This window comes from Alternaria atra (genome assembly GCF_907166805.1).
Source record: "Alternaria atra isolate CS162 genome assembly, contig: 22, whole genome shotgun sequence".
Classification (NCBI taxonomy): domain Eukaryota; kingdom Fungi; phylum Ascomycota; class Dothideomycetes; order Pleosporales; family Pleosporaceae; genus Alternaria; species Alternaria atra.
Genome location: NW_025091320.1, coordinates 1,827,281 through 1,851,548, shown reverse-complemented (window position 1 = coordinate 1,851,548; position 24,268 = coordinate 1,827,281). Strand labels below are relative to the sequence as shown.

The window sequence follows — 24,268 nt, the reverse complement described above, 5'->3', positions numbered from 1 at the left end:
ATGAATCGCCATGCAGTCTCGCGCTGGCTGGAACTTTGTAATATGCTACGTAACTTGTGATGTGGTTAGTTTGAGCGACACGTCCGGATACGTCTAAGCCAATGAGCTTACACGACTAATCCATCTTTACAGCCTTAGTTGGTCCTGCTAATTTGCAGCACATGAAGCCCAGGCTTCAACAACTGTGAGGAGCTCGCGTCTGTTGAAACATGTCTTTCAATATCCGAGAGTGCTACTGCTGCTCATCACTTTCTGGCTTTGTTCACGCGGGTACATTCCTCCCGTGATTTTGCACGGCGTTTTCGAGACATGCAGTAGCTATTGGAAATGGTTGAGCGGCAGAAATCAACTGATTCTCGTTTGACTTCAAGTAGTGCCTTCATCGACTTGTAGCACGCTTGCGTGGTCTGAGTACGTTTATGCACACGAATCGAACCAGTTTGAGATTTTGGTGATGGGCGTAGCGGAACAGGCACGTTATCTCTTTGCAATTGTGCTGTGTTTGTAGGCTTCCAGAGAATCTTGGAAGACCACAAACGAGCGGCCGGTGGTGGTGGCGAACCTGACTGCGAACCTGATCCTCTAGCATGTCGCATCCACTGAGAGTGCAGGATTTCCAGGTCATTCTGTATCTCTGGATGATCGCTTGCCACAATCCAGGCTCCATATTGGTTCGACAAATGGATTTTAAAGTGAGTTGTCGGGGCTGCGATGGCAGTTGGCCCTTGCTCCGCAATAATGCACCATGTCTCTTTGCGAAACCATTGCGCTACGTAGGACATGGGAACATCGCAGTACTCCTTGCCTCCAGCCTTGTCGGCCAAGGTTTGGTCTGCCCAAATCTTGCGCATGAGGAGGTGCGTGCCTGGTGTCGTCTTGTCCTGAGGGTTAATGACGCTACCAAACATGAAATGTTCCCAGCCATAGCCCCACTCCGTTTCTGGACAGTCAGCTCGAATATGTGGCTCGTTCAAATTGCCTCGTCGCAATACACCTATAGCATGGACCATCTCGTGCACAAGGGTTGCAGCGAAGAGGAAATCGTGCCGAAATTGCGCACATAGCGATGCTGTTTGATACTTACCTGTGGAATAATAATCGCGAAAATAGTCCACCAACTCAATCTTACAAGAATATCGGCGCTGGAACGCCGGACAACATGACGTGGGATGGCTCGGTTTTGCAGCATCGCGCACAGTACGGGCATATACTCGCTTCGCAGGCGGTCGGAATTGGAAAGAGATGTTATGTCCGATGCAATGCAAAACCTCACGGACTCTGGCCAGATATTGACCGCGTTTCTCTTCAGACACACTCGCCAGAGGGTCTGAGAGATAGGTCTTCCTTACATGGCCGACGATGCCGGTTAATTCGCGTCCATACAACAGCGGTACGAAGAAAGTGAGGAGAGTGTCATGGCTGATAAAATGGGAGGCTAGCTGGAGCATTTGGCGCATAGGCCCTTCACTGTCAAACCAACGGAAAGTGGGATGAACCGAGTTATCTAAGTTTCCGGACAAGATACTATTGTCCTCTAGGAGCTTGAAGCGGTCGTTTCTGTTGCATGCTGCGATGAGTCCATTGATGCCGGTACTGATCACTGGGGCGACGCGTTTCTGTCGCAACGGCGCGTGTTCCGCCATGGTTTGCAGATGCGGGATTGGTGCTTGCCCACCTGTATTCTAGAGAATCTAGCGAAGTACGCATATCGGGGGCAGGCCCATTGTGGAGAGTCCACTGTAACACAATGACACAAAGCGACGAGATAGATAAGCGACATGGGTAATGACTGGGGAAGGAGGGTGCAGAAGCTAGAACAATGCCAAAACAACACATTGTGCCTGTAAGTTCGAGAAGAGGCGTAGAGAGCGTCCGTGATTGATCGCGAAAGGATCTTGGTCACTATGAAGTCCGCGGATGTCGACGTGGAGAATTACCATATTGATTAACGCTTTTTCAAAATGAAACTCCGAAACATAGTATCTTCGCGAGGCGAAGAAGATAAACGGAACGAAAGCCACTTTATATACACGCTGAGAGGCGGGCGGCCCAGCTAGCTACCATCCTGTTTAGCGTACGGAATGATGGGGCGTGTCATGTAGCTGATGGATCATTCAGTAGAGCCGCTGAACATTAGCGCGTTCATCCTAAATCTGAATGGACGCATGAAAAGGTCGGTACCATTACGACTAATCCAGATGAGACCTTTGGTAACCACAGTGCTGCGAACGGCTTCAAATCACGTCGTGTCGAATCCTCGATCGTGCTGTAGGTGACCGCGCGTCCGACGAGCTGTAGGCGATGATCGTGGAAACCCGCAATGAAATTGTGCAGAAAACGAAAACATGGGGTATACAAGAACGCTTGCGCCGATAGAGCGCGAACCCGCTTCGTGCAGCAATCGACGTGGTGACGTCGTACGATAAAGGAAGTAAGAGATCAGACGGAGCGCGACTCTAGCGTGGCGCATCATGTGCTAGCGCGACTCTAGCGTGTTCTGGCGCGATTGCCCCACTGTTTCCATTCGGCGAACCGCCGTTCGTTACCTGCATCACAGCGTATCTCCCCTTCACCGTGATACGCACTAACGGTGGTAAGCTGGCCAATGCGTCCATTCTTGTCGCTTCACTCTTTTACAACCCCCACTAGCACTATTCCACATCCTGCACGCTCCTGCATTTAGCTACTGCCTAACGCGTCAAGCCCGCTTCCGCGTACGTCAATAATACACCACCACAGCACTTCGTCCATGATTGCTTTTTAGAAATGGACTGGGATGAATTCCAGCGACGGGCCAGACATGTGGTTCCTAAACAAGAACTCAAAGCACGCCGGTGCTGGATTGGCGTACTCGATCACCGCAAGTCCACTGATGATAACTTCGAGGAAGCCGATTTCATATGGATGATCGGTCACAGCGTAAGTTTCATTTCACGCGCATGTGTTCACAGGTTCGCTGACATGTTCTCAGAAAATCTCCATGCAAAAGATACAGGAAACTTACGAACAGCGGCATGAGCTTACAGACATTCGCATTAGCTTCAAGGGTCGTATGGTCGATCAGAGCGACGTCGTCAAGTCATTCTTGCTGCCGGGTGACGATCTGGTAGTCTTTGTTGCTTTAGGCCCATTGAAAGCAATGGTGCAGCATCAGACACGCGAATTACCAACATTCGAGGAACAGTTGATGCAAGCCGGTGTTGCGAGGCAGGAGGCTGCGTCTAGTGGTTACGTCACGCAAACAACACACAATCATGCCGGTCTTAGAACAATGGGAAGAGATCCACTACCTGAAAGCCTCACGGCTCCCTTCATCTCGTCCCAAAGCGCATCAGGCCGTTCAGCAACCCCGTCCATATCAAATAATGTTCCACCAGTGACACCAAGGTATGCCAGTACACTGAGTAGCATCTCGCCTGCACAAGAGGCGGTCAGACACCCGTCATGGTACCAATCACGACCTCCTGCTCTGCAACCTCTTCAAGACGAGTTCCATCAACCATCGCAGCGATCTACGAATGGAACAAGCACACCGCGTCTTTCAGCGAACGCATTCCGCGAGACAAGCTCCCTGCAGACCATTGTTCCAGACATAGACAGCGAAACACCAACTACTGAGATTGAACGTTTGAGGGGGCGTTTGAGCGCAATGAGCGATAATACGCAGAGAGACACAGAAGCCTCTCACGTCAAGGAAGAGAGACAGTCTCCTACCCCTTTCCAAGATACATCTGTTTTCCAGAGTGGTGATGTTGAGCCGGAAAGTAGCTTTGACCCCAACAAGATATTCAACAGGGAGGTCTCCCCAGAATTGAGTATTCGAAAAGAGCTAGGTTCTATTGACCGATGCATTCGCTCAGTCATCGAGCTGCAAGATCCTAACATTCTTGAGGCTGCTGTTTCCATGTCCCTCAAAATCATGGGGTGTTTGAACGAGAAATTCTTGCAATACTCAGCGTTTAACGCGGATGCTGCGTCATGGGTACAAGCGATTGAGAAGCTCCTTCCTCGGTCCGAGCGAAAGCGCACCGTGGTTGGCGTGGTGGGTAATACAGGAGCTGGAAAAAGCAGTGTCATCAACGCTATGCTTGACGAAGAGCGTCTTGTCCCGACTAACTGCATGCGCGCTTGCACTGCGGTGGTCACTGAAATCTCTTGGAACAGCAGCACCGACCCGTCTTCCAAGTATCGTGCCGAGATTGAGTTTATCAGCCAAGTGGACTGGGAGATGGAGCTTACCGCCCTCTTGCGCGAGTTTCTTTCCGAGAATGGTACACTTTCGCGTGAAGCGCAAGATCCCAATTCCGATGCTGGCATAGCATGGGCGAAGTTTCATTCTGTCTATCCTTCGATCTCCAAAGACGCTTTAGGCGAGTGCGATGTTCCTTCGCTCATGTCCATAAGATCTGTCGCCGAAGTGCTCGGGACCACGAAGAGGATTAGCGCAGCTCGACCGCAATACTTCTACCAAGAGCTCCAACGTTATGTTGATAGTAAAGAAAAGGCCTCCAAGAAAGACGAGAACAAGAAAAAGGCATCCAAGCCAGCTTTTCAGGTGGAGTACTGGCCATTAATCAAGGTTGTGAAGATCTACACGAAGAGTCATGCCCTATCAACAGGCGCCGTCATTGTGGATTTGCCAGGTGTCCATGACAGCAACGCCGCCAGAGCTGCTGTTGCTCAGGGATACATGAAGCAATGTACTGGCCTGTGGATCGTTGCTCCCATCAATCGGGCCGTGGACGATAAGGCTGCAAAGACCCTTCTCGGTGACTCTTTCAAACGGCAGCTCAAATATGATGGTGGCTTTTCAAGCGTCACGTTCATCTGTTCGAAAACTGACGACATCTCCATCACTGAGGCGATTGACAGTCTTGGGCTTGAAGAGAAGGTCGCAGAGTTTGAGGAACACCAGGAACAATGCAATGAGCAGATTAAGCAAATTCGGCGCAAGATTGAAGACCTGAACGAATCGCGGGAGGTCTACAAAATTGCAATGTCAAGCGTAAGTGAGGACATAGAAATCTGGGAAACACTCCAGGAGCAATTGGATGAGGGGAAGCCAGCGTTTGCACCGCTACCGAAGACCCACAAACGCAAGAAGGCAGGCTCGAGCATGCAGCCACGTAAGAAGAAACAGGATTTCGATGACGATACGGACGACAATTTTCAAGACTCTGATGATGACGAGTCTGAGAGTGACACTGAAGTGACATTCCAGGCCAAAAGGACACGTTTATCCGAGGCGGATATCAAGGGAAAGCTCAAAGAGCTAAGAGAAACGAAGAAGAACGCTAGACGTGAAGGAATCCAGATCAAGCACTCTATCGACGAGTTGAAACCCCAGGTTCGCGAACTAGAAGCAAAAAAGGACAATATCAAAACGAACATCAACCGCATCTGTATTGCAGGCAGAAACCATTACTCCAAGTCTGCTATTCAGCAAGACTTCGCTGCGGGTATCAAGGAGATCGACCAAGAAAATGCCGCCGAGGAAGACGAGGATAATTTCAACCCTGACGAAGAAATGCGCGACTACGACCAGGTTGCTAGGTCGCTACCAGTCTTCTGTGTCAGTAGCCGAGCGTACCAGAAGATGTGCGGCCGCATGCAGAAAGATGATGGAGTGCCCGGTTTTGTCACTCCAGAGGACACGGAAATCCCGCAGCTTCAAGATCATTGCAGGAAGCTTACTGAAGGCGGACGTATACAGACCAGCCGCGCATTCTTGACAAGCATATGCCAGATATTGAATACTTTCAGTCTCTGGACGTCGAATGACGGAACAGGTGTGAAGATGACGAGTGAGGACAAGCAAAAACAGATCAGCTACTTACAGCGGCGACTAAGTGAGTTGACTGCCGGGTCGGAGTCGGCAATCCGTGCCTGTATCAGAGAGATGCGATCGGAGATGAAGTCTCAAATTTTTGACAGGTGTCCAGAGCTCGTCAATGAAGCCATACAAACTGCGCCAACAACAGCACATGCTTGGGGTCACAAGGATCAAGGGGGTCTCGCGTGGTCATCATACAAAGCTGTTGTTCGACGCGACGGTGTCTACCACTCTGCAGTGGCCGGTCATCGTGACTTCAACGCTGATCTTCTGGACCCTATCAAGAAAAAATTGGCAACAGGTTGGGAGCGAGCCTTCCAGACACGTCTCCCGAAGGCCGTCGACACGTATATTGACAACTCAAGCACACTTCTTCATGGGTTTCATGAAGCCATCGAAGAGCGTGCGAAAACCAACAGTGTCACTCTGGCGAGTCTCTCGATCTTGAAAACACAAATCTGCAATTATACACAGCTCTTTAAAGATCTTGGGGCTACCCTTTTCACTCAGATGAACGAGCTCCAGCGCAACGCAAACCGCGATTTTACACCCTGTATCGCGAAGATCATGCACACCGCCTATGACGTGTGCACTGAGGAGAGTGGCCCAGGATCGTACAAGCGTATGAAAGAGCACATGATAAATCATGTTGAGCAGGAGCGACACAGGATGTTTCACGAAGCAATCAAAACCGTCGTTAAGCATCTCGACGACCTATGTAAAGTACTGCAAGAGTCCATGGAGGCCAAAGCCGACGAGATCTTTGTTCTTATGAACAGGGATTACACGCGGGTGTTTGGTGGTTTGGCTGGTAACCAGCCCGTCTGTTTGCAGTCGAAGGAAGAGAGCGAGCTCAGATCAGAGGTCAGAGGGATCTTGGAGGGCGTTGATGCGCAGTTTGAGCCGATTGTCAATGGAGAAATCACACCAGAGGAGGCTGCGAAGATGAACGGTGCAGACAGTCAAACAAAAGAGTGCATCGATATCGATGTGGAAGATAATCATGACATCTTTGACTCTACGCACGAGTCCATCGAGGATGACGTCGATGGGACAGATCCGACGCACACCGAGCCATCTGTTCAGAAGAAGGGCAACACGGGCATGAAACATGCTGATTTACATGTCATAATTGAGGACGACATGGGGGAGGAGATATAGATCTTCTCCCGACCTATGCGGGACAGCGATATCTCAGCTATTGAAAACTCCACTGTCCCATAATCCGCTGCATTATACCCCTGGCGTTAGTTGATTCCTTAAGCGGGCGTTCGAAATGGGTATCAGTTCATCTAGCGACGAGTTGATCTGATGGGCTTCACGTTTACGACATGCGAGCACGTGCGGGAAGTGCTGGGGAGTCTTCTTCGCCTGGTGATCGTTTGAGGCACGAGCGTCTCATGGTAGTCCGCTACCAATGCATCTCTCTACTAGTCACTCTACAGACCTGTGCACTTGTGAATGTGAACCCAAGCAGTGTATGCGATATGTTATACATTCAGACCAGAGCCTACTAGCCTAGTGTTTATGCGCTCCTGAGCGACTGATGGTCCATAACCAAACCCCAAACGCCGCGTCGTTATGCCGTACTGGCGCGTCTAATCATCCCACTCCTCATCCAGGTTGTCTATTAACCTATCCTCATCTTCATTCCTGCGCCCCCTCCGCCCGCTATCCTGGCCGAGCGAGACGCGACTGTAGCCCCGGCGGGAAGGCATGAAGCGCGCACACGACGAAGTAAGAATGATGAACATATCCTTCACGATGTCAGCAACACCAACAAGACATTTGTGGATCCATCATCACCACCGGGCGCTACTACTACTCCTTCTACGGCAACATCGGAGTAGACTTACAGAGAAGAAGCGCCAGATGCCCGCCCACATGGCGTAGTTGGGCAGCTGTCTCCATCCGCGCTGGTGCATGACTGTGCGCTGGTAGACGCAACCACCAGCGAAGTATACGAGTACAGCAATCAATACGATGACACCGAAGACACCACCGGGGCCTAGTGCCTGAGTGTCCTGATGTACACCGCCGCATGCGAAGGGTGAGCGACCCTCAAAGAAGTACGAGCAGTCGTCTACTGCAGCGACAAAGGATACACTGGTTTTCGCAAGCGGATCGTTGTCGCAAAGCAGAGAGATGATGGTTGTCTTGCGACGCTCCGTGTCTTTGGAAGGTTTCTTCTTCTTGTCTCCGTCATCTTTATCGTCACCGTCGTCGCCATCGATGATCTCGCGGGTATCGAGGGAAGTAGGTTCGAGCGTGCGCTTGGATTTTGACGACAAGGAGGGGCAGAGCGAACCACCAGTGTAGTTTAAAATGAGCTTGCGACCGCGGAAGATAGGTTCAGAGTTCTCGAGACTAAGAGTGGTAACTTGTTAGCATTGCGCCTCAATGTATCCTTCTGCCTGGTCGCAATCAAGCATATTGACTTGGACCCCTCCATGTTTCCCCACTGTATAGGATGTAGACTCACCCTATCGCCCATTGCTTATCTCCTCTCTCATAGAATGCACTGACGTTCCCCCACAGTCCCTTGTCTAGATCTTGCACCTTATCCAACTCTTCCACCACTGGTCCGCAGAAGTTGATTGTGAAGTTGGCATTGTAGTCGTAACCCTTAGCATGCCAGCTGCCTTCTTCGCTCTCCTTTTTGCTACTTTTCTTGCCATCTGCTTCCGATGGCGGAAGGCGCCGCATAGGGTTCAGATCGAAGAAGCGCTCGGATGTGGGCGAGATGACGGTACATGGCTTGAGCTGTTTGTCCGAGGCGGCCGCTGCGAATGAGCCCGAGGCTGCTAATAGCAGGAGGGAGTAGATTAGAGATATCATCGCGTAGTTGATCTGCACACTACGCAATGCGAGGGTCAAGGCGTGGTAACGGTGAGGGTGGAGATGATACGATTGTTCATCTTCGCAACACGTTGGCTTCCGGCGCCGCACCCCATGTCTGAGTGCCTTGCAGCGGCAGGACCCCGGGCGGTAAGGCCCAAAGTGGCTAGGGCGGCCAAGGCGGCGTGTGCGCGTCATTACGGATGCAATGGATTCCGACATCTTTTCCATCGTCTGATGTGCTCAGCCTCAATCATTGCTATATAGGACACTGCATCTGTAGTCGTCTTTGGTTCAGGCGGCGCGACAATCATCATCGGTGAAGACAAAAAGTTACAAGAAGGAACCTTTGTTGTGAAGACGCGACCGGACCCCTATTCGTCGAGCGAGCTTACTTTGCGGATATAGCCCGAGACAACGCGACGGGGCGTAATCAGAAACATGTCGAAAACGAAGAGCGACAAAGCGACCAAGTCCATGGCTGAGGAACCTCATGGCTATGAGTTTCTAGGACCGTAAGTCCATCTACGCGTCCTGCGACTCCTCACGATCACGGCGCTAACCTCATTCAAGTCCTGGAGCTTTCGTCATCTCCTTCGGCCTTCCAGTCTTGGTCTACGTCTTCACATTCTTGTGCAATGACATCTCTGGGTGCCCAGCGCCTGTTCTACTCCACCCTTACAGCTTCAGCCTCGAGCAGCTGAAGAAGGAGGTAGGATGGACTGGATTCTCAGGTCTGCTTAACACCCAAGCTTTCCTTGGTACTTTGGGTTACTACTTCTTGAGTCTAGCTCTCTATCGATTTCTTCCTGGTCAGGAAGTTGAGGGAACAGAGCTTAGGAGCGGCGGAAGGCTCATGTACAGGTTCAATGGTATGTTGTTCCCATGGAAATAATCCCCCTCTCAAAGCTAACGTGATATAGCCTGGAACTCAGCCCTTTTCATCATGACTCTTCTCGCCGCTGGCACCATCTCCCAAGGTGCTGAGTTTCCCGTCTGGACCTTTATCACTGACAACTACGTTGGCATCCTGACGAGCAACATACTCATCTCCTACTTTTTGGCCACTTACTGCTACGTCGCTTCCTTCAGCGTCAAGCACCCCAAGGATCCTAACATGCGCGAGCTTGCTGCTGGTGGCCGTACTGGCAACATGCTTTACGACTGGTTCATTGGACGTGAGCTGAACCCCCGCGTCAACTTGCCCATCTTTGGGGAAGTAGACATCAAGGCCTGGTGTGAGCTTCGCCCTGGTATGCTCGGATGGGTCATCCTCGACCTCGCTTTCATCATGCAGCAGTACCGTAACTTTGGCCGCGTTACTGACAGCATCATTCTCGTCACTGTCGCCCATACCGTCTACATCTTCGACGCGCTTTACATGGAACCCGCCATCCTTACCACCATCGACCTTATCGCTGATGGCTTTGGTATGATGCTTTCCTTCGGCGACCTTGTTTGGGTTCCCTTCACCTACTCCATCCAGACTCGCTACCTATCTATCTACCCAGTCGATCTCGGTCCCACTGGTGTCATTGGCGTGCTGGCTGTCCAGGGTATTGGATACTACATCTTCCGCTCCGTAAACAACGAGAAGAACCGTTTCAGGACCAACCCCGAGGACCCCCGTGTCAAGCACCTCAAGTACATCGAGACTGCTGCTGGTTCCAGACTCCTTGTCAGTGGCTGGTGGGGTATGGCGCGTCATATCAACTACCTCGGTGACTGGTTTATGAGCTGGAGCTACGTCCTACCCACTGCCATGTCCGGTTACCTCATCAAGAACGCTGCTCAGTCTCCCATCACTGCGACCCAAACCGATGCGTACTTCTTTCAGAATAGCTACGGCAAGTACGCAGTGCCTGGTGAGGCTAAGGGCTGGGGCATGATCTTCACTTACTTTTTCATGGTGTACTTCGCCATCTTGCTCGTTCACCGTGAGCGCCGCGACGAGGAGAAGTGCCGCAGGAAGTACGGCAAGGACTGGGACCGTTATGTTGAGCTCGTACCGTGGAGGATTATTCCCGGCATTTACTAGAAGATTTCTCTAGGGACTTGGGGGTAGATGTAAAGAGTAGGGTGTGACGCTACCGCACAATGCGGTTGAAGACGTACATCCATTACATTTTCATTATGTATTTGTACCAAAGGGTTTAGGATGGCATGCTACCGCAAGATCGGTTGAAGACATACGTCCATGTAAAAGTAAAGTGGAGGATGGAATGCTACCGCATGGTCGGTCGAAGACATACATTCACGTAAGATGGAGGACAGGATATAAGAGCACGGTTGCAACGCTATCGCAAGGACGATTGAAGACGTGCGCCACACATATAGGGATAGGTGGATGGACATGTAGCGCTATCGCTCTCGAGCGGTTGAAGACGAACATGCCGAATCAATAATGTTTATTACGCGCGATACAAGGAGCAAACAAGAGTGAAGAGAGAAGTTGAATAATCATTATACTAATGGCTAGGACCCTGCTGTCCAGCAGCCAGCGAGCCAACCAAAACATCCGTATACCATCGCATCCGTGTATTCGTCAACTGTAGAAAGAAAAGGAACGGACGTCGTTATATCGTAGCCAAAACGTTAAAACATGATCATCATCTCACAGCAGCACCCTTCCGATACGTCCTAGTCTTCTCATCCCACCCATCATCCCCCAACCTCCTACTACCCCCATGACTTCTCTTCTCCTTACTCCTTCCATCATAATCACTCTTACTCCTCGTATCAGCATACTTTCTGCCTCCATAACCCCCCAGCACCAACCCCGCCGCAGTGCCCAAACCAGGGAAAATGGCATCCCCGATAATGGTGCCCGCACCAGCGCCGAGGAAAGTATCCCTGTTCTTGTGCTTCTCTTCGTGTGTTTTGTCATACGAGTGAGATTTCCTAGGCTTGTGTCGACGGGTGTCGCGGTCGCGGTCACGGTCGGAATCGTAGTCGCGGGTGGAGTGGCTGCGATGTCGACCGTGGTGTCTGCTACTGCTGTGGCGGGGTGGTGAGTAGTCGTCGGAATCTGACATGGAGCCTAGACTTGTGCTGCGATCCGAATCTTGGTCTGCGAAGCGGACGCGGGCGGGTTGCGAGTGACTTCTGTAATGTTGGAGTGGCGCGCCTAGGTAGCCGTTGTTTTGGGGCGGTGCTTGTTGCGGTTGTGGCATCGGTTGTTGAGGGGGGTAGTAGCCTGCTGGTGGTGTTTGCGGATATGGCGCTGTCATCGCTTGAGCGTTGTTCTTCTCAGGATAAGGCTGGTATTGTTGTTGAGGCGGGTAACCATGAGGTTGTTGCGGCGGTTGTTGAGGGTATGCTGAGTATGATGGTGGCGGCGTATTCGCATATGTGGGATTATGGACATTTGCTTGCGGATGTTGTTGCGCGGGTGGTTGCTGATACAGTGGCGGCTTTTGTGGCTGAGATGAACATGGGTTTGGTGGGTGGCTGCCTGGCAGTTCATGTGCAGCTTGCGTGCCGAGATAGTATTCTCGAGCCGCCATCTCTTTTGACTGTCGAGGTTGTTTGCGAAGAAGCTTCTTACTGTCGAGATGTAGCAATAAAGGTACGACAGAATATCAGGAGTGAATGTTGTAGAAGATGGTGCGATACCGTAAGAGATAGTAAGATCACAAGGCCTTGGCTAAATAAATACCAAGAGCGCGTGCAACTGTCACCAGTGCATACATAACACGGCGTTGATACGTCATTTGATCAACGGATCTGCTTCGGGATTGCTTAGTATGCAGCTCGGCCTGTCCGGGGAGCTCGGCAAGCTTGTCAACGCGAGGCTCACAGAAGGCAGATCCAAGGCAAAATCCGGAGGGAAACGTCCGGGACCTTCGGTTGTGCGATGTAAAGCTGACGTGATAGAAAAACAATGGAGAAACTTTGACTCGGAAGAAACTTATGGGTACGCTATTAGACAGTAGTAAATGTAGTGCCCGTGGGCTGTTGGGGTATCTCGTCTACCAAGTTGTGTGTTCAACGCAACGCCACACTAATCAAACGCCAAGAACGAAAGAGCAAAGTCCCGCTCCAATGAGCGTTTTCAACGACTCTGTCGATGCAACGCAAGAAGCTGGGCAAATTTCTCAGGATTTCGTCGCCACACCTGTAGTCACAAGTGGAATGTTCTGCGCTTCGGTATCGTCTCGCTGGCCCCCATAATCCCTACGCATGGGCACGCCTTCAACTTTCTTAACGTTCTTGCCTTCGTGCCACATCATGATGCCTGCAACGCCTGCCACTATGCAGCCTAGCGCAACGAAGAGGCCAGTAGCCCATGATGGCCTCTCAATTCGGTTGTAGTGCCACATATAGAAGCACAGAACAATCTGGAAAAAAGTGTTCCATACATTGTTCCAGATGACGAAATCCATCTTCCAGCTCTTAGTGGGTGGGGCGCGAATCGCCGTGGGCGGTGGATCTGGGATCGCACTGACGGGTATTGGTACGGCTGGATCTTCGGGATCGACAACGGTTGCATCTGCTTCGTCAGGCAACTGATCTGAACCTGGGAGCCGAAACCATCCTCGGTGTATACCAGCCAGGCGACGGATACCCATCTCTGTGCGCTTCGATCCGCCGATTCTCCAGCATGCCCAAAAGTATAGATCGCGGAACCGCCAAGGTGCGAGACCAAATCCTGTTACGCAGAAGAGTGCGTTTAAGATTTGCGAGTCGTACTCGACCCACTTCCGGCGCGGGGAATTTATGTCGTCACAGGTGGGTGTGCACATGGCGGGTGCGGCGTTGCAAAGGAGGAGGAACAGCATACCGCCCCAGGCGACAACGTTCAGACCGTATAGTGTAATGAGGAACCCGGCAGGTGTCAGAAACCACTTCCAAAAGCTTTTGAGACCGATCATGAACGACTGCGTCCATGGCAGTTTCGGAGGTGGTACATAGCCGTTGGCGTACTACTTCGTTATTAGCACAGTTGTACAACGTAAGCAGAGTGTGTCAAAACGTACATGTCCTGAAGATGTTCGTTTTGGCTCTCGCGGTCTGTCATGGTCAAGATGTTCAGTCCCAGTCTCGGAACTGTGCTTCGATATTATTCCGGTGATGGCGCGCTCGTCATATCCATCGTACGCGGCTACTTGTCGTGTGTCCTCCTCAGCCAAAGCAGGAAAAGGCTCTGTGTTCAACGCATTGCTTGACGAGACCTTGCGTTGACCACCAAAGTAGGGACGGTCAGCTTGCTCTGTCGGGGACGCAGCATTGGTAGAAGCGCGCGACCGCTGCTCGCTCTGGCTCGCTCGTGAGTTTGCTCTCTTCCGCTGTGTATCTTCATTCCATCCCTCTGAACCAAAAGAGCCTTTTCGGATGTCTGATAATGAGGGTGCTTTGGCGGCCGTAGTTCCAGTGGCTGCCCACATACCAGGGGGAGGGTTCACGTCCATCAGCTTTCCAGTTGCGGTGCGAATTCTGTTCGAGACGGTCGAGGCGTTGGTCGAGGTTCGTTCGCGCGTCGTTGTGGAGGGTGACTCTACGGTAGGACTCGATGCGTTAGGGTTGCGAACGCCTTCGGGCTGAGGGAACGGCACTGGCGTTGGTACGCTGCTATTCGAAGAAGCCATGATTGCGGAAGGCGAATTGCACGTTGACGTTTGTTTTGTAGGGAATTCGCCCTGTTCAAGCCTGGGTGCGGCTCAACGTGTCAGCCAAGGTGGTTGATGGCTGGTTGGCTGGTACGCTGGTACGATTGGCAATTGCGCAGTGCCTTGGCGAGATCCTTGCTTTCCGTCCAATATCACTTGGGACGGTATATGAGTATTGGCGCAAAACCTGCTTTGAGGGATAGCAGGAGTTGTATCATCATCGACATGGTTGCGAGTGTGCGGTTCCTTATAGTTGTTGACACCGACGTGATGGGAAGGAGGTGGAGGTGGCCTAGATTGCCGCCGAAACGGCTCCTGCCAACCCCAGACCCACTGACGTGCAGCGTCAAGCCACCCGCTAGGTCGCTCTCAGGATACGAATACGCGTAGACGTACTTCGCCACAGCTTATGGCGTCGCTGCGAACACGTCAAGGTTAGACTTGCGAGATAGATGGCAAAATGTGTTTGATGTTGTGTATTCGTTTATACGACGTTTTCAGCAGATATAAACTCGAATGCTTCCCTCACAACGATCGATTTGCTCCAATGTGTTGAGTTTGGCCGACCGGAGTGGCTCCGATGTGACCTAACGCATTCATGGCTTTGGTAACATCATGCTAACCTGCACAAGCCCCAACGCCCTGCCGGCCTTTCTGTTCCAAGTTCTATACTCACAGAAAAGCCAAAGCGCCAGCAATAGCGGCCACAATTGGCAACTCATGGCCCTTGGCCAAGGGCGCGGCAGCGTTGGTCGTTTGCTCTGGTAGACCAGAGCTAGTTGCGCTCGCGCCTGAGCTGCCGCTCGAGGAAGGGCTAGTTACGGGTGTATCAAGAGAGCCAGTAGACAGGGGTGTCTCGCCAGCCGGAATTGACATGACACCGCTGGAGATGAACGTCTCTTGAGGGGGAATCGACACGTCCGTTGCGCTGGGGAAGGGAACAGGGGTTGTGACGACAGACTCTGTGACGGGTGGTATTGACACGTCCGTTGGGCTAGGAAGGGGAACAGGACCAACAGAATCTGTTTCCGTAACAGGCGGGATGCTCATCATGCTACCGGTGCCTACTAACGTTAATCATGTCTGTGGCGCCAAAGAACACATACTTACATGGCGGGCATGGAGGTTGAACGCAGTCCATATAACATGACCACGGATCAGGATCAACAGAGGTTTGGATGGTGAAGATTGCCTCCGACTCAGGTGTGGGACTGACGAATGGCGAGGTTGCGACTGAGGGTGTCTCTTCTTGAGCCACGGCAACGCTAGCCAGAAGCAGTAGTGTGGGGATGGAGATTGCTGCGAGCATGATGACGGCTTGTCGATGATGGTGTCAAGTGTTGAACGTTCCTTGAAAGATTGGAATGAGTCTTGAGTCGCGAAAACAGTCACAATGGGCAAGCTATAAGAATGGGTGCTGCCTGCTGCGTACGCCGCGTCGCTCCTTCCCATAGTTGCTCGGCTGCCCTCATATGACTGGTGGGGTGTCTTTCAAGATCTTCGCTCCTTCCGCAACCGAGTAGCTTCCTCTCCCCCCGACGCCGTGCGCAACCTTACACCACCAATAAACCACCAGCACGACTCCGCGCCCAGCCTCCATCATGACGACGTTTGCCGTAAGAACAGATATGAAACATGCCGTTGCGCCCGCCCCGCTGCAGACATTCGTATCAACGGCTCTCGAGTCAGCCGCAGGGTCAAGCCACCTTCCGAATGAGATATCGCTCGCCCGCCAGATACTGCACAACCTCCAGTACCAGCACTATTGGTCCGACCTCCACGTCCACACACACTCACCGACTACTCACGAGCCCCTGCCCCGCCCGCTGGTCTCTGGGCTTCCCCCGCAACGCCTTTACGTACACCCCGATGAGCAGGTCGAATTGCTGAAGAAGGCCGATCGCGAAAGGAAGGCGCGCGCCGAGGGAGAGGCAGGCGGCTTGGAGGTCAAGGCAGAGCCTGAGCGCGAATGGATACTGCCCACGAGGCTGAATGAGAAATGGACGCTGCGTGGACTGGCCCAAGTCTTCGATGCGATCAGCATGGTCCCACCTGTACCAGACTCGTCAACCACAGCAGGAGAACACCCTACCAATCCATGGAGGACGACCAAGCGGGTCTTGTTGGCCTCGGTGGACACGGACAGTACAGTCGTTTACTACATCGTGCACGACGGCGTCGTCAAGCCTCGCCAGAACTGAGCAGATTATTGCGCGAGTTATCTCACATATCTGCCATGGCAGCGCATATTGCCCAACTTATCGCGGAAAGGGCACATGAGGGATGAGACATACTACTATAGAGGACAAAACACTGCTCGAGTAGTCCACTAACATGCCCAGCTCCACACTCCTCATGGGATCTCAGGGAAGATAAAGCTCCCTGGCTTCGACATCTCGTAGGATCGGCTCATGTCCACCTCTGTCTCCGGCGGGAGCCGGTGCGCTTCCGCCCACTCTCGAACTGCCTCATAGCCGCGGCATCGAATGCTTCGTGTTGAAGTCCACAAACGGCGTTGGGTCCGGCTCAGTGCCAGCCTGCCACCACACTTAACCAAGTACCCCAACATTAGAGTCTGCCGTAGTATATCCAAGCAGTGCGCTGTGTGTAAGCGCACCATGTAATCGTTATTGATAAAAGGGCCCTCCTTTTGAGCCTTGTAGTAATCATAACCTCACATGTACGACCTTTGGTGTGAATGGGGCGTCAGTACAACGATCCCAGCCGTATGTAACAAGTAGTGACACTGTGATGGCCATCAGATATGTCAAACACGTTAATCGTGCGATGCGAAAAGCCATATACATCACTCCGCTAACAGTATCAGATCCTATCATATGTTCACAATTGATACTAACAATGTTCAGACTACTTTCATTAAGGCATCAGTCGTCTTGCTAGTCGCTATCGTACGGTACTATTGAAGAATATTCGTAAAGTTCTGTCAACGCTAGCATGACTTAGCTAAATGGCTTGCTCGCCCTTGCTCTCATCCAGAGAAGTTCCGCACTAAACACGGCCCCGGCTCACAACAAGCAATCCTGTACTCTGGTTTAGTTGTTGCGATCTGTTCTGGACGCATGACACTGACTGTGTAGCAACGATGCACAGCTATACTCATCTCCCAAAGTTCACTGTCCAATCAACAGTCGTTCTCACAGGGAAGATACGCCTTGCTTACTGAATATGAACGCGGTGTACACTATTCGAAGCATATGAACCATGACTTCACGGGACTCTGAGCTACTATCACTGTATCAAATCCGGATCTGCGCAACCTGACACTACAAGTTCATTGCACCTCCGCGAGCTACCTGTTCCGCGGCTTTTCCATGCTTACTCCAGTTGCGAGCAAACACAATATTACGTGCATACGCATAAAATCTTACGCCATGTTCACTACTATTAACACATGTATTGTAATTGTGCTTAACATTAACTATAAAACAACATATACAAAAGGTTAACCTTCTCTTAAGGTTACCCCCTAGAGATTCCTTGACGCATTCGGTACTTCCACGCACAAAAACTTCTCATCATGCATCTCGAACTTGTTCTTGTGGGTCCTGCAGCTCTGACGGCAGCTGCGCCGCTCGACAAGATCAGCGACAGCTCAATGCATCAGGCTCAGGATACCGACTATACCAAGTATGCCGGATATCGCCAATACTACTCTTACGAGCCGCACTCCGCCGCAATTGGAGCAGAGGCGGTCAAGATGCAGCAAGGTACGTTTCATACTCGTCCCCATTCTACGTCAGGGCGTTTCTAACCACCTACCAAAATTAGAGGCTACAAACATGAAGCGCGACACTCCACAGCCAGTAGTAGAAAGCCACACAGAATATGGTGTCTACTACCTACCCATCTGAAGTTGAGGCCGAGGCAGCGAAGGAGGCCATGGTCAAGCGAGGCTACAGTTGTTACGAGACCTAAACTCCTTACTCTGCCGCCATTGAGGCTGAGACAGAGAAGGCATCCATGGCTAAGTGTGGATATTCTTGCTACGAGACGAACACTCCTTATTCTGCTGCCGTGGAGACCGAAGCTAAGAAGATGGACGCGAATATGGCGAGGCGCCATATGATGAGCATGTCCAAGGAGATGATGAATAATATCGCTAGCAGCGAAAAGCGCGATGTGCCTAAGGAGGTGAAGGCTGCGGGTGATTCTTGGTACAAATCATATGAGTAACCTTCTTCTCACCCTCCCTACTTCCTTATGCACCCCGAATCCCATCACCATTGCTCTTTCATTCACTATCCACGAAGACTCAGCCTAACATGATTCACTTCTAGCCCCTACTCAGCCTATGGCTCTTACCACGGCGCAGCTGAGGCCGAAATGGCCAAGACGGAATGGACTTCCACTTGTCGGTACCCGTGCAGGGTCGGCCCGAGAAAGGCGACAGAGAACTGAAGTGAGAAAAGGGATGATACGCATTATCGATATTTGTTTTCTTTTGCGACCATTGTCGCTGTTGCTTCCTTGTTTGCTCTGGCTAGAATGTTCCTCACTTTGTGACGGATAAAGAAGAAAAAAACATGTCGCTCTTTATTTGCGATTTTATTGGTCGTGTAAAGTTAAGTAAGTGATTTAGTCGATGATGTACTGAGCCTAGTCTTCTGAGTGCAATTATCACGAGCGGTATTCGGGCGGCCCCTAGTCGTTACTTGAAGACATATAGTACCACGGTATCGTCACACGTGCGATCCATAGAACCCATGAACCTTGTTCGGTTGACCGGTCGTCGCGTGTGATTATTGGTACGTTCACCTCTTCTATTCGCGTACCGAGTCAGTATAGCCTCGGGCAATGTCGCATACAACTTCCACGGCTTGTATGCACATCATATCTCGTGTCTGGAACCGACGGCAGCGGGCGAACGGATCAGTTGAGATTCGAGGGGATAGCTTCGAACCTACATCTGGGAAGTTCGCTGCCATACACGAGTGGTCAAGTTTACAGCACGAGATGGTGAAAAATATGGATAAATCAACCACTCATATTGTAAGAGTGACATGCAGGGATTGAGTGGAGAAGAGCGGCCTCCCAGGACAAACGGAATTACGAACCAGGAAAGAAAGCTATCTCGAATCATCGAGCGATTCCAGGGCCGTGCTCCCCGAGGCCAGCCAGAAGGCCTGTCATGGTTCAGTCCGTAACATCAAAACTGGGGGCAGGGGGTTGGTTCGTGTCTCCAAATCGATGACGCACCTACTCCAAGAGCCCACAGGTGTCCATCTTTGGTCCTAACAGTCAGCGTGTATGTATGCACGTCTAATACTGAAACGCATTCTTCCGGTGGTGGTCGCATTTCCCACTTTGCAGACAGTCCACTCGCCCAAGTCACAGAGTGATTATTGTGCACAACCCTCGTGATGCACCCGCCGTACATATATGTAGGCAAGATCGTGGCACCAGGCTTAAGCGACTGGCGCACCGTTTTGCGCGAAAGCACGACGTCGGAGATTGGATGCAAGTGATCGAATCGGAAAATAGGACATATATAATATATAGAGGCGCAATGAAGAGCTCATATACTTCGCGTGCGTCTAACGTGTCGTAACGTTGAATAGGGCGGGCGCCCCGCAAAACAGCGACTACCTGGTACGCGACGCATCCCGCCGTCAAACTCGCCAGCCACACTGCGCCTGTCTCCACGGAGACGCCCTCGTGATATGCAAAAGCCTGTATCGAATTATACAAGATATATGTGCATATGAGGCGCCTCAAAATGTTGTATGAGGATAGGCAGCGCAAAGCCCCAAGCGGCGATCATTGTCCGCTTAAGGCCTGGAGGCATTGGAAACTGCTTTGTGATGTCTGAATAATCAGCACCTGGTCTCGAACTGCAAGGATTGCCATGTGGGGAAGGGCAGGATTGTGTGGCTTGTATCGGCCAACGAGCGGCCAGTGACTTGAGTGGGCTGACGAGTTTGATCATGGTTTTAATCGGACCTCAATGGGAGGCAAGCGTGCGAATCGTGAAGGCGCCATTACATGGCTCCGCTTCCGTCCCTTGCTGACGACATGGGGAATGCAGCCATAGTATAGGCGGAGGGATAGGCTGCAGCAGCCACCTCTTGGAAGGCGTTCATACATCACCCACCGTCATCATACCTCATTTCTTGTCTCTTTCAGCCCCGAGTTGTGTCCGCCTGTTGCTCGCTGCTTTTTCGCTCCCGTCTCGCGTGTTATTCTCCTCCCCACATACGCAACCTGCGCCTTGATATAGAGACTAGCGCCCCCACTGGTCTCCAAGCAAGGGCCGTGACTATCCTGTGGAGAAGTCGGAGCTTACCATTTCCCTTTCCTCGGCCGGCGTTCCGACTCAAGCACACGACATCTCGACGTCTCGACGCCTGAATTCGCCTGAAATGTTGTTTTGGGGTCTGAAATGCTGGCGCATATGAATCATTTGTTCTAATCTTGAAGTTTGGAACCTGATGTAAGACTGACTGCCTCGGCGCCACGCATCAGCACAAAACACGGCGGGCAGTCGTTGAGAACATGGCCGATTCTGGCGCAACCGTAACCTCCATAGCCACTCCCTCGCACGCGCGCTTCGACAGCGACGATTCATTGATATTGGCCGAGTACGGCCTGCCTGAACTTCGAGCCTCTCCGAACGCGACCGGGACAAGTCCCACGAATATCATGGGCTCTTTCACCGACTTCGACATGACATTTGCGCAGAGTCAAGGATTCGGGTCCAATTTCGATGGGGTACAACCAAAGATAGAATCTGGATATGCGGATCACAGAGGCAGTATTGGCAATATGAGCGAAGAGGGTATGAGTGGTGGCGGGAGTGCGCATCCCAATCGGATGAGCATTGGAAGAAGCCCCGGCCACGACGGAAACAACACCAGTCCCGACAGTGCGCCCACAATGGGCATGCTCGCCATTGGAGACCCCATGAACGAGGCCTCAGCGCTCGCCATGAAGCTCAGTGGAAATGACGGCACAGATCATTCGACGACATCGCGGAGGAGCAAGGACGACGTTCAAGATCCGCCGCTTTGGAGCGAGATGAAGACAAAGGCTGGCAAGGAGAGGAAAAGGCTACCACTTGCTTGTATTGCATGTCGGAGGAAGAAGATTCGCTGCTCAGGCGAAAAGCCAGCCTGCAAACATTGCCTGAGGAGTCGGATACCCTGTGTTTACAAGGTTACCACTAGGAAGGCAGCACCGAGAACGGACTATATGGCTATGCTGGATAAAAGGCTGAAGCGCATGGAGGATCGTGTAATCAAGCTGATACCGAAAGAAAGCTTACCCTCTGTTGCGAATGTGGGCAGATCCGTCGTTAAGCCCGCTATCCCCGGCGCCCCACCCAAAACACCCACCACGAAGAAGCGCGCCGCAGAAGAAGCATTTGGCAACGAACTGGACGAATGGTCGAAGACAAAAGGCGCAGATCCGGACACGGCCGGCTCGACATCGCATGGCAAGGAATCTGATGAGAGCAAACTTCTGACAGAAGGGGCGGAAAGCTTGCCGTCGAAAGAAATACAAGAGCATTTGGCTGAGGTGTATTTTGACTATGTATATGGTCAAAGCTATCCTCTCCTGCACAAGCCGAGCTTCATGCGAAAATTAGCAACTGGGAAGGTACCCCCAGTACTAATACTAGCCATGTGCGCCATATCAGCACGATTTTCGAACCACCCACAACTACGGACAGAGCCATGTTTCTTACGGGGCGACAACTGGGCTGAGCGGGCACGAGAGATCGCGTTGAAGCGGTACGACGCACCGAATATCACCATTTTGATAGTCTACCTGCTACTCGGACTACATGAGTTCGGTACTTGTCAAGGTGGACGGAGCTGGATGTTTGGGGGTATGGCGCAAAGAATGGCATACGCACTACAACTGCACAAGGAAAATGAATATGACCCGCTCGTCAACGAGCCAGACAGGAAGCCCCTGAGCGCTACTGATCGGGAAATACGGCGGCGGACTATGTGGTCTTGCTTCCTCATGGACCGCTTCAACTCGTCTGGTACCGACCGACCACTCTTCGTACACGAGCAATACATTGAAGTGCAACTACCAGTCAAGGAGCATCTCTACGTACACGAAATACATGCGCCAACCGAGAACCTAGAAGGCAACGTGCCGAACCCCGTTCCACCCGACAGTGGTCAATTGGCAAACCCGCGCGATAATATGGGCGTCTCGGCATACACCATACGGTTGGTTTGCATATGGGGGAAACTCATCAAGTACATGAACTTGGGAGGAAAGGAACGAGAACAAGAACCCATGTGGTCAACCGAATCGACTTGGCACACTATTAAGAAAGAGGCGAAGGACTTTAAAGCGGCATTGCCTGAGATGCTCGTCTACAACCCCGAGAACCTCAAAAGTCATGCTATTGGAAAGACCGCAAACTCGTTCTTGTATCTTCATATCTTATGGCAACAGATCATGCTGTTCATGCACAGATTCGCGTTGCCTTCGACTGCCGGCAGCAGACCTCCGAAGGATATGCCACATGACTTCCTCACAGAGTCCGCACGCTCCGCGCTCGATGCCGCAAATCAAATCTCGATGCTCATCAACGAAGCTATGGATCACAACGTCGTCGCACCGTTCGCCGGCTATTCAGCCTTTTTCTCCTCGACTGTACATGTCCATGGCGTGTTCTCGAAGAATCCGAAGTTGGAGGCGCAATCGAAAAAGTATTTGGCATACAATGTCAAATACCTGACGAAAATGAAGAAGTATTGGGGCATGTTCCACTACATTGCAGAAAACCTGAAGGAGCTGTATCGCCAACATGCTGATGCGCAGCTGAAGGGACCGAATGCAAGCGGTGATAAAAAGAAGGGTAGTATCTTTCAGTATGGCGACTGGTTCGACAGATACCCGCACGGTGTCTCGAAAACAGACTACGAGGACGCAGCCGAGTCAAATCCAAATGAGCCAGGTACTGATGCTGTCCTGGGACACAAGAGCGATCTGCAAAGCGTGGAAGAGTTCTTCGCATCGCTATCCCCACCGTCCAAATCCGATCAACAGCGCAAGCAAGCACGCAAGAACAAATCGAAGTCCATCTCAAAACCGGATCTCGCAGCGTCAAACAACCAAGATATGCCACGGCTACAACGGCACAACAGTCACTCCCAGCAGAGCCATGCTGCCCGCTTACAAGTGCAACAGCAGATGAATCAGCTCAACATGGCCTCACAAGACGCAATAGACGCCGCTATCGCCGCTGGCTACGACCCTGCCGCTCTCTTCGCCCAACAACAGCAACAACATACCTCTCCCCAACAATTCCTCGCCGACTTCGCAGGCTCCCATCACGCGCACCAACAACACACGCACCACCCTTCTCTCCCACTCATTAATACCTCGCCTACGATGATTCACCCCTCGCACGCACACCAGATGGACCCTACGAATCTCTCCCCCTTCCCCGATCTGACTACCGATTTCAATAACGCTTTCTGGAATCTCGAAGCCATGGGTCTGGGTAACAGCGCCAACAACAACAATTTCTTCGATCCGATGAGCAGTTACTTTGTGCCATTCAACGTAGAGCCGCCGCCACAACATAGCCTAGGTGATGATGGAGTTTTCGCGGGTCAGGGTGCTGAAGCCTACGGCTTTGCGCTTGGTGCGGGAACGCCCGTGGATTTGGATATGATGCATGGTGGTGGAGGGTCAAGGATGCATAGGGGGAGTGTTAGTGGGGGACGGTCCGGTTTGGGCAGGAGAGGGACGGGAATGGATTGAAAGCGGCAACGGATTTATAAAGATGGGTTGATGAGATAGGATAAAACGGTTAATGCGCTAATGACTTCGGGTATACCATTGAGCAAATTCTACGTCGATAGGGCACTTTCTATATGGCGTCGGTGTACATAGGGAGTGACTTCGGGACACGTTTATCCTTGCTCGAGGCGTGAGACCATCTTCGCCTCGTTTATATAATACATTGTTATGTTTTCAAGCATTGTTGTTGTCATCC

At 51.7% G+C, this 24,268-nt stretch overlaps 9 protein-coding genes across 9 annotated transcripts; 4 read left to right on the top strand and 5 right to left on the bottom strand.

The window, feature by feature from the left end:
• Positions 1-245: 245 nt before the first annotated feature.
• ALTATR162_LOCUS3391 (uncharacterized protein) lies at positions 246-1,643 on the bottom strand (the record flags this gene model as incomplete). Its single annotated transcript, XM_043310997.1, has 2 exons — positions 246-1,084; positions 1,130-1,643. 2 exons carry the CDS (start codon positions 1,641-1,643, stop codon positions 246-248), a joined length of 1,353 nt encoding a protein of 450 aa, XP_043166932.1.
• A 1,123-nt stretch (positions 1,644-2,766) lies between these two features.
• ALTATR162_LOCUS3390 (uncharacterized protein) lies at positions 2,767-6,994 on the top strand (the record flags this gene model as incomplete). Its single annotated transcript, XM_043310996.1, has 2 exons — positions 2,767-2,919; positions 2,972-6,994. 2 exons carry the CDS (start codon positions 2,767-2,769, stop codon positions 6,992-6,994), a joined length of 4,176 nt encoding a protein of 1,391 aa, XP_043166931.1.
• Positions 6,995-7,431: 437 nt separating this feature from the next.
• ALTATR162_LOCUS3389 (uncharacterized protein) lies at positions 7,432-8,671 on the bottom strand (the record flags this gene model as incomplete). Its single annotated transcript, XM_043310995.1, has 3 exons — positions 7,432-7,590; positions 7,690-8,200; positions 8,316-8,671. 3 exons carry the CDS (start codon positions 8,669-8,671, stop codon positions 7,432-7,434), a joined length of 1,026 nt encoding a protein of 341 aa, XP_043166930.1.
• Positions 8,672-9,112: 441 nt separating this feature from the next.
• Positions 9,113-10,709, top strand: ALTATR162_LOCUS3388 (uncharacterized protein; the record flags this gene model as incomplete). The annotated part of the gene is made up of 3 exons (XM_043310994.1): positions 9,113-9,186; positions 9,245-9,543; positions 9,595-10,709. 3 exons carry the CDS (start codon positions 9,113-9,115, stop codon positions 10,707-10,709), a joined length of 1,488 nt encoding a protein of 495 aa, XP_043166929.1.
• A 571-nt stretch (positions 10,710-11,280) lies between these two features.
• On the bottom strand, positions 11,281-12,177 carry ALTATR162_LOCUS3387 (uncharacterized protein; the record flags this gene model as incomplete). The annotated part of the gene is made up of 1 exon (XM_043310993.1): positions 11,281-12,177. The coding sequence occupies one exon, from the start codon at positions 12,175-12,177 to the stop codon at positions 11,281-11,283; it is 897 nt and encodes a 298-aa protein (XP_043166928.1).
• A 591-nt stretch (positions 12,178-12,768) lies between these two features.
• Positions 12,769-14,259, bottom strand: ALTATR162_LOCUS3386 (uncharacterized protein; the record flags this gene model as incomplete). The annotated part of the gene is made up of 2 exons (XM_043310992.1): positions 12,769-13,596; positions 13,651-14,259. 2 exons carry the CDS (start codon positions 14,257-14,259, stop codon positions 12,769-12,771), a joined length of 1,437 nt encoding a protein of 478 aa, XP_043166927.1.
• A 693-nt stretch (positions 14,260-14,952) lies between these two features.
• On the bottom strand, positions 14,953-15,589 carry ALTATR162_LOCUS3385 (uncharacterized protein; the record flags this gene model as incomplete). The annotated part of the gene is made up of 2 exons (XM_043310991.1): positions 14,953-15,344; positions 15,391-15,589. 2 exons carry the CDS (start codon positions 15,587-15,589, stop codon positions 14,953-14,955), a joined length of 591 nt encoding a protein of 196 aa, XP_043166926.1.
• A 292-nt stretch (positions 15,590-15,881) lies between these two features.
• On the top strand, positions 15,882-16,481 carry ALTATR162_LOCUS3384 (uncharacterized protein; the record flags this gene model as incomplete). Its single annotated transcript, XM_043310990.1, has 1 exon — positions 15,882-16,481. The coding sequence occupies one exon, from the start codon at positions 15,882-15,884 to the stop codon at positions 16,479-16,481; it is 600 nt and encodes a 199-aa protein (XP_043166925.1).
• Positions 16,482-17,818: 1,337 nt separating this feature from the next.
• Positions 17,819-24,033, top strand: ALTATR162_LOCUS3383 (uncharacterized protein; the record flags this gene model as incomplete). The annotated part of the gene is made up of 2 exons (XM_043310989.1): positions 17,819-18,008; positions 20,783-24,033. The coding sequence occupies 2 exons, from the start codon at positions 17,819-17,821 to the stop codon at positions 24,031-24,033; spliced, it is 3,441 nt and encodes a 1,146-aa protein (XP_043166924.1).
• Between the last annotated feature and the right edge of the window lie 235 nt (positions 24,034-24,268).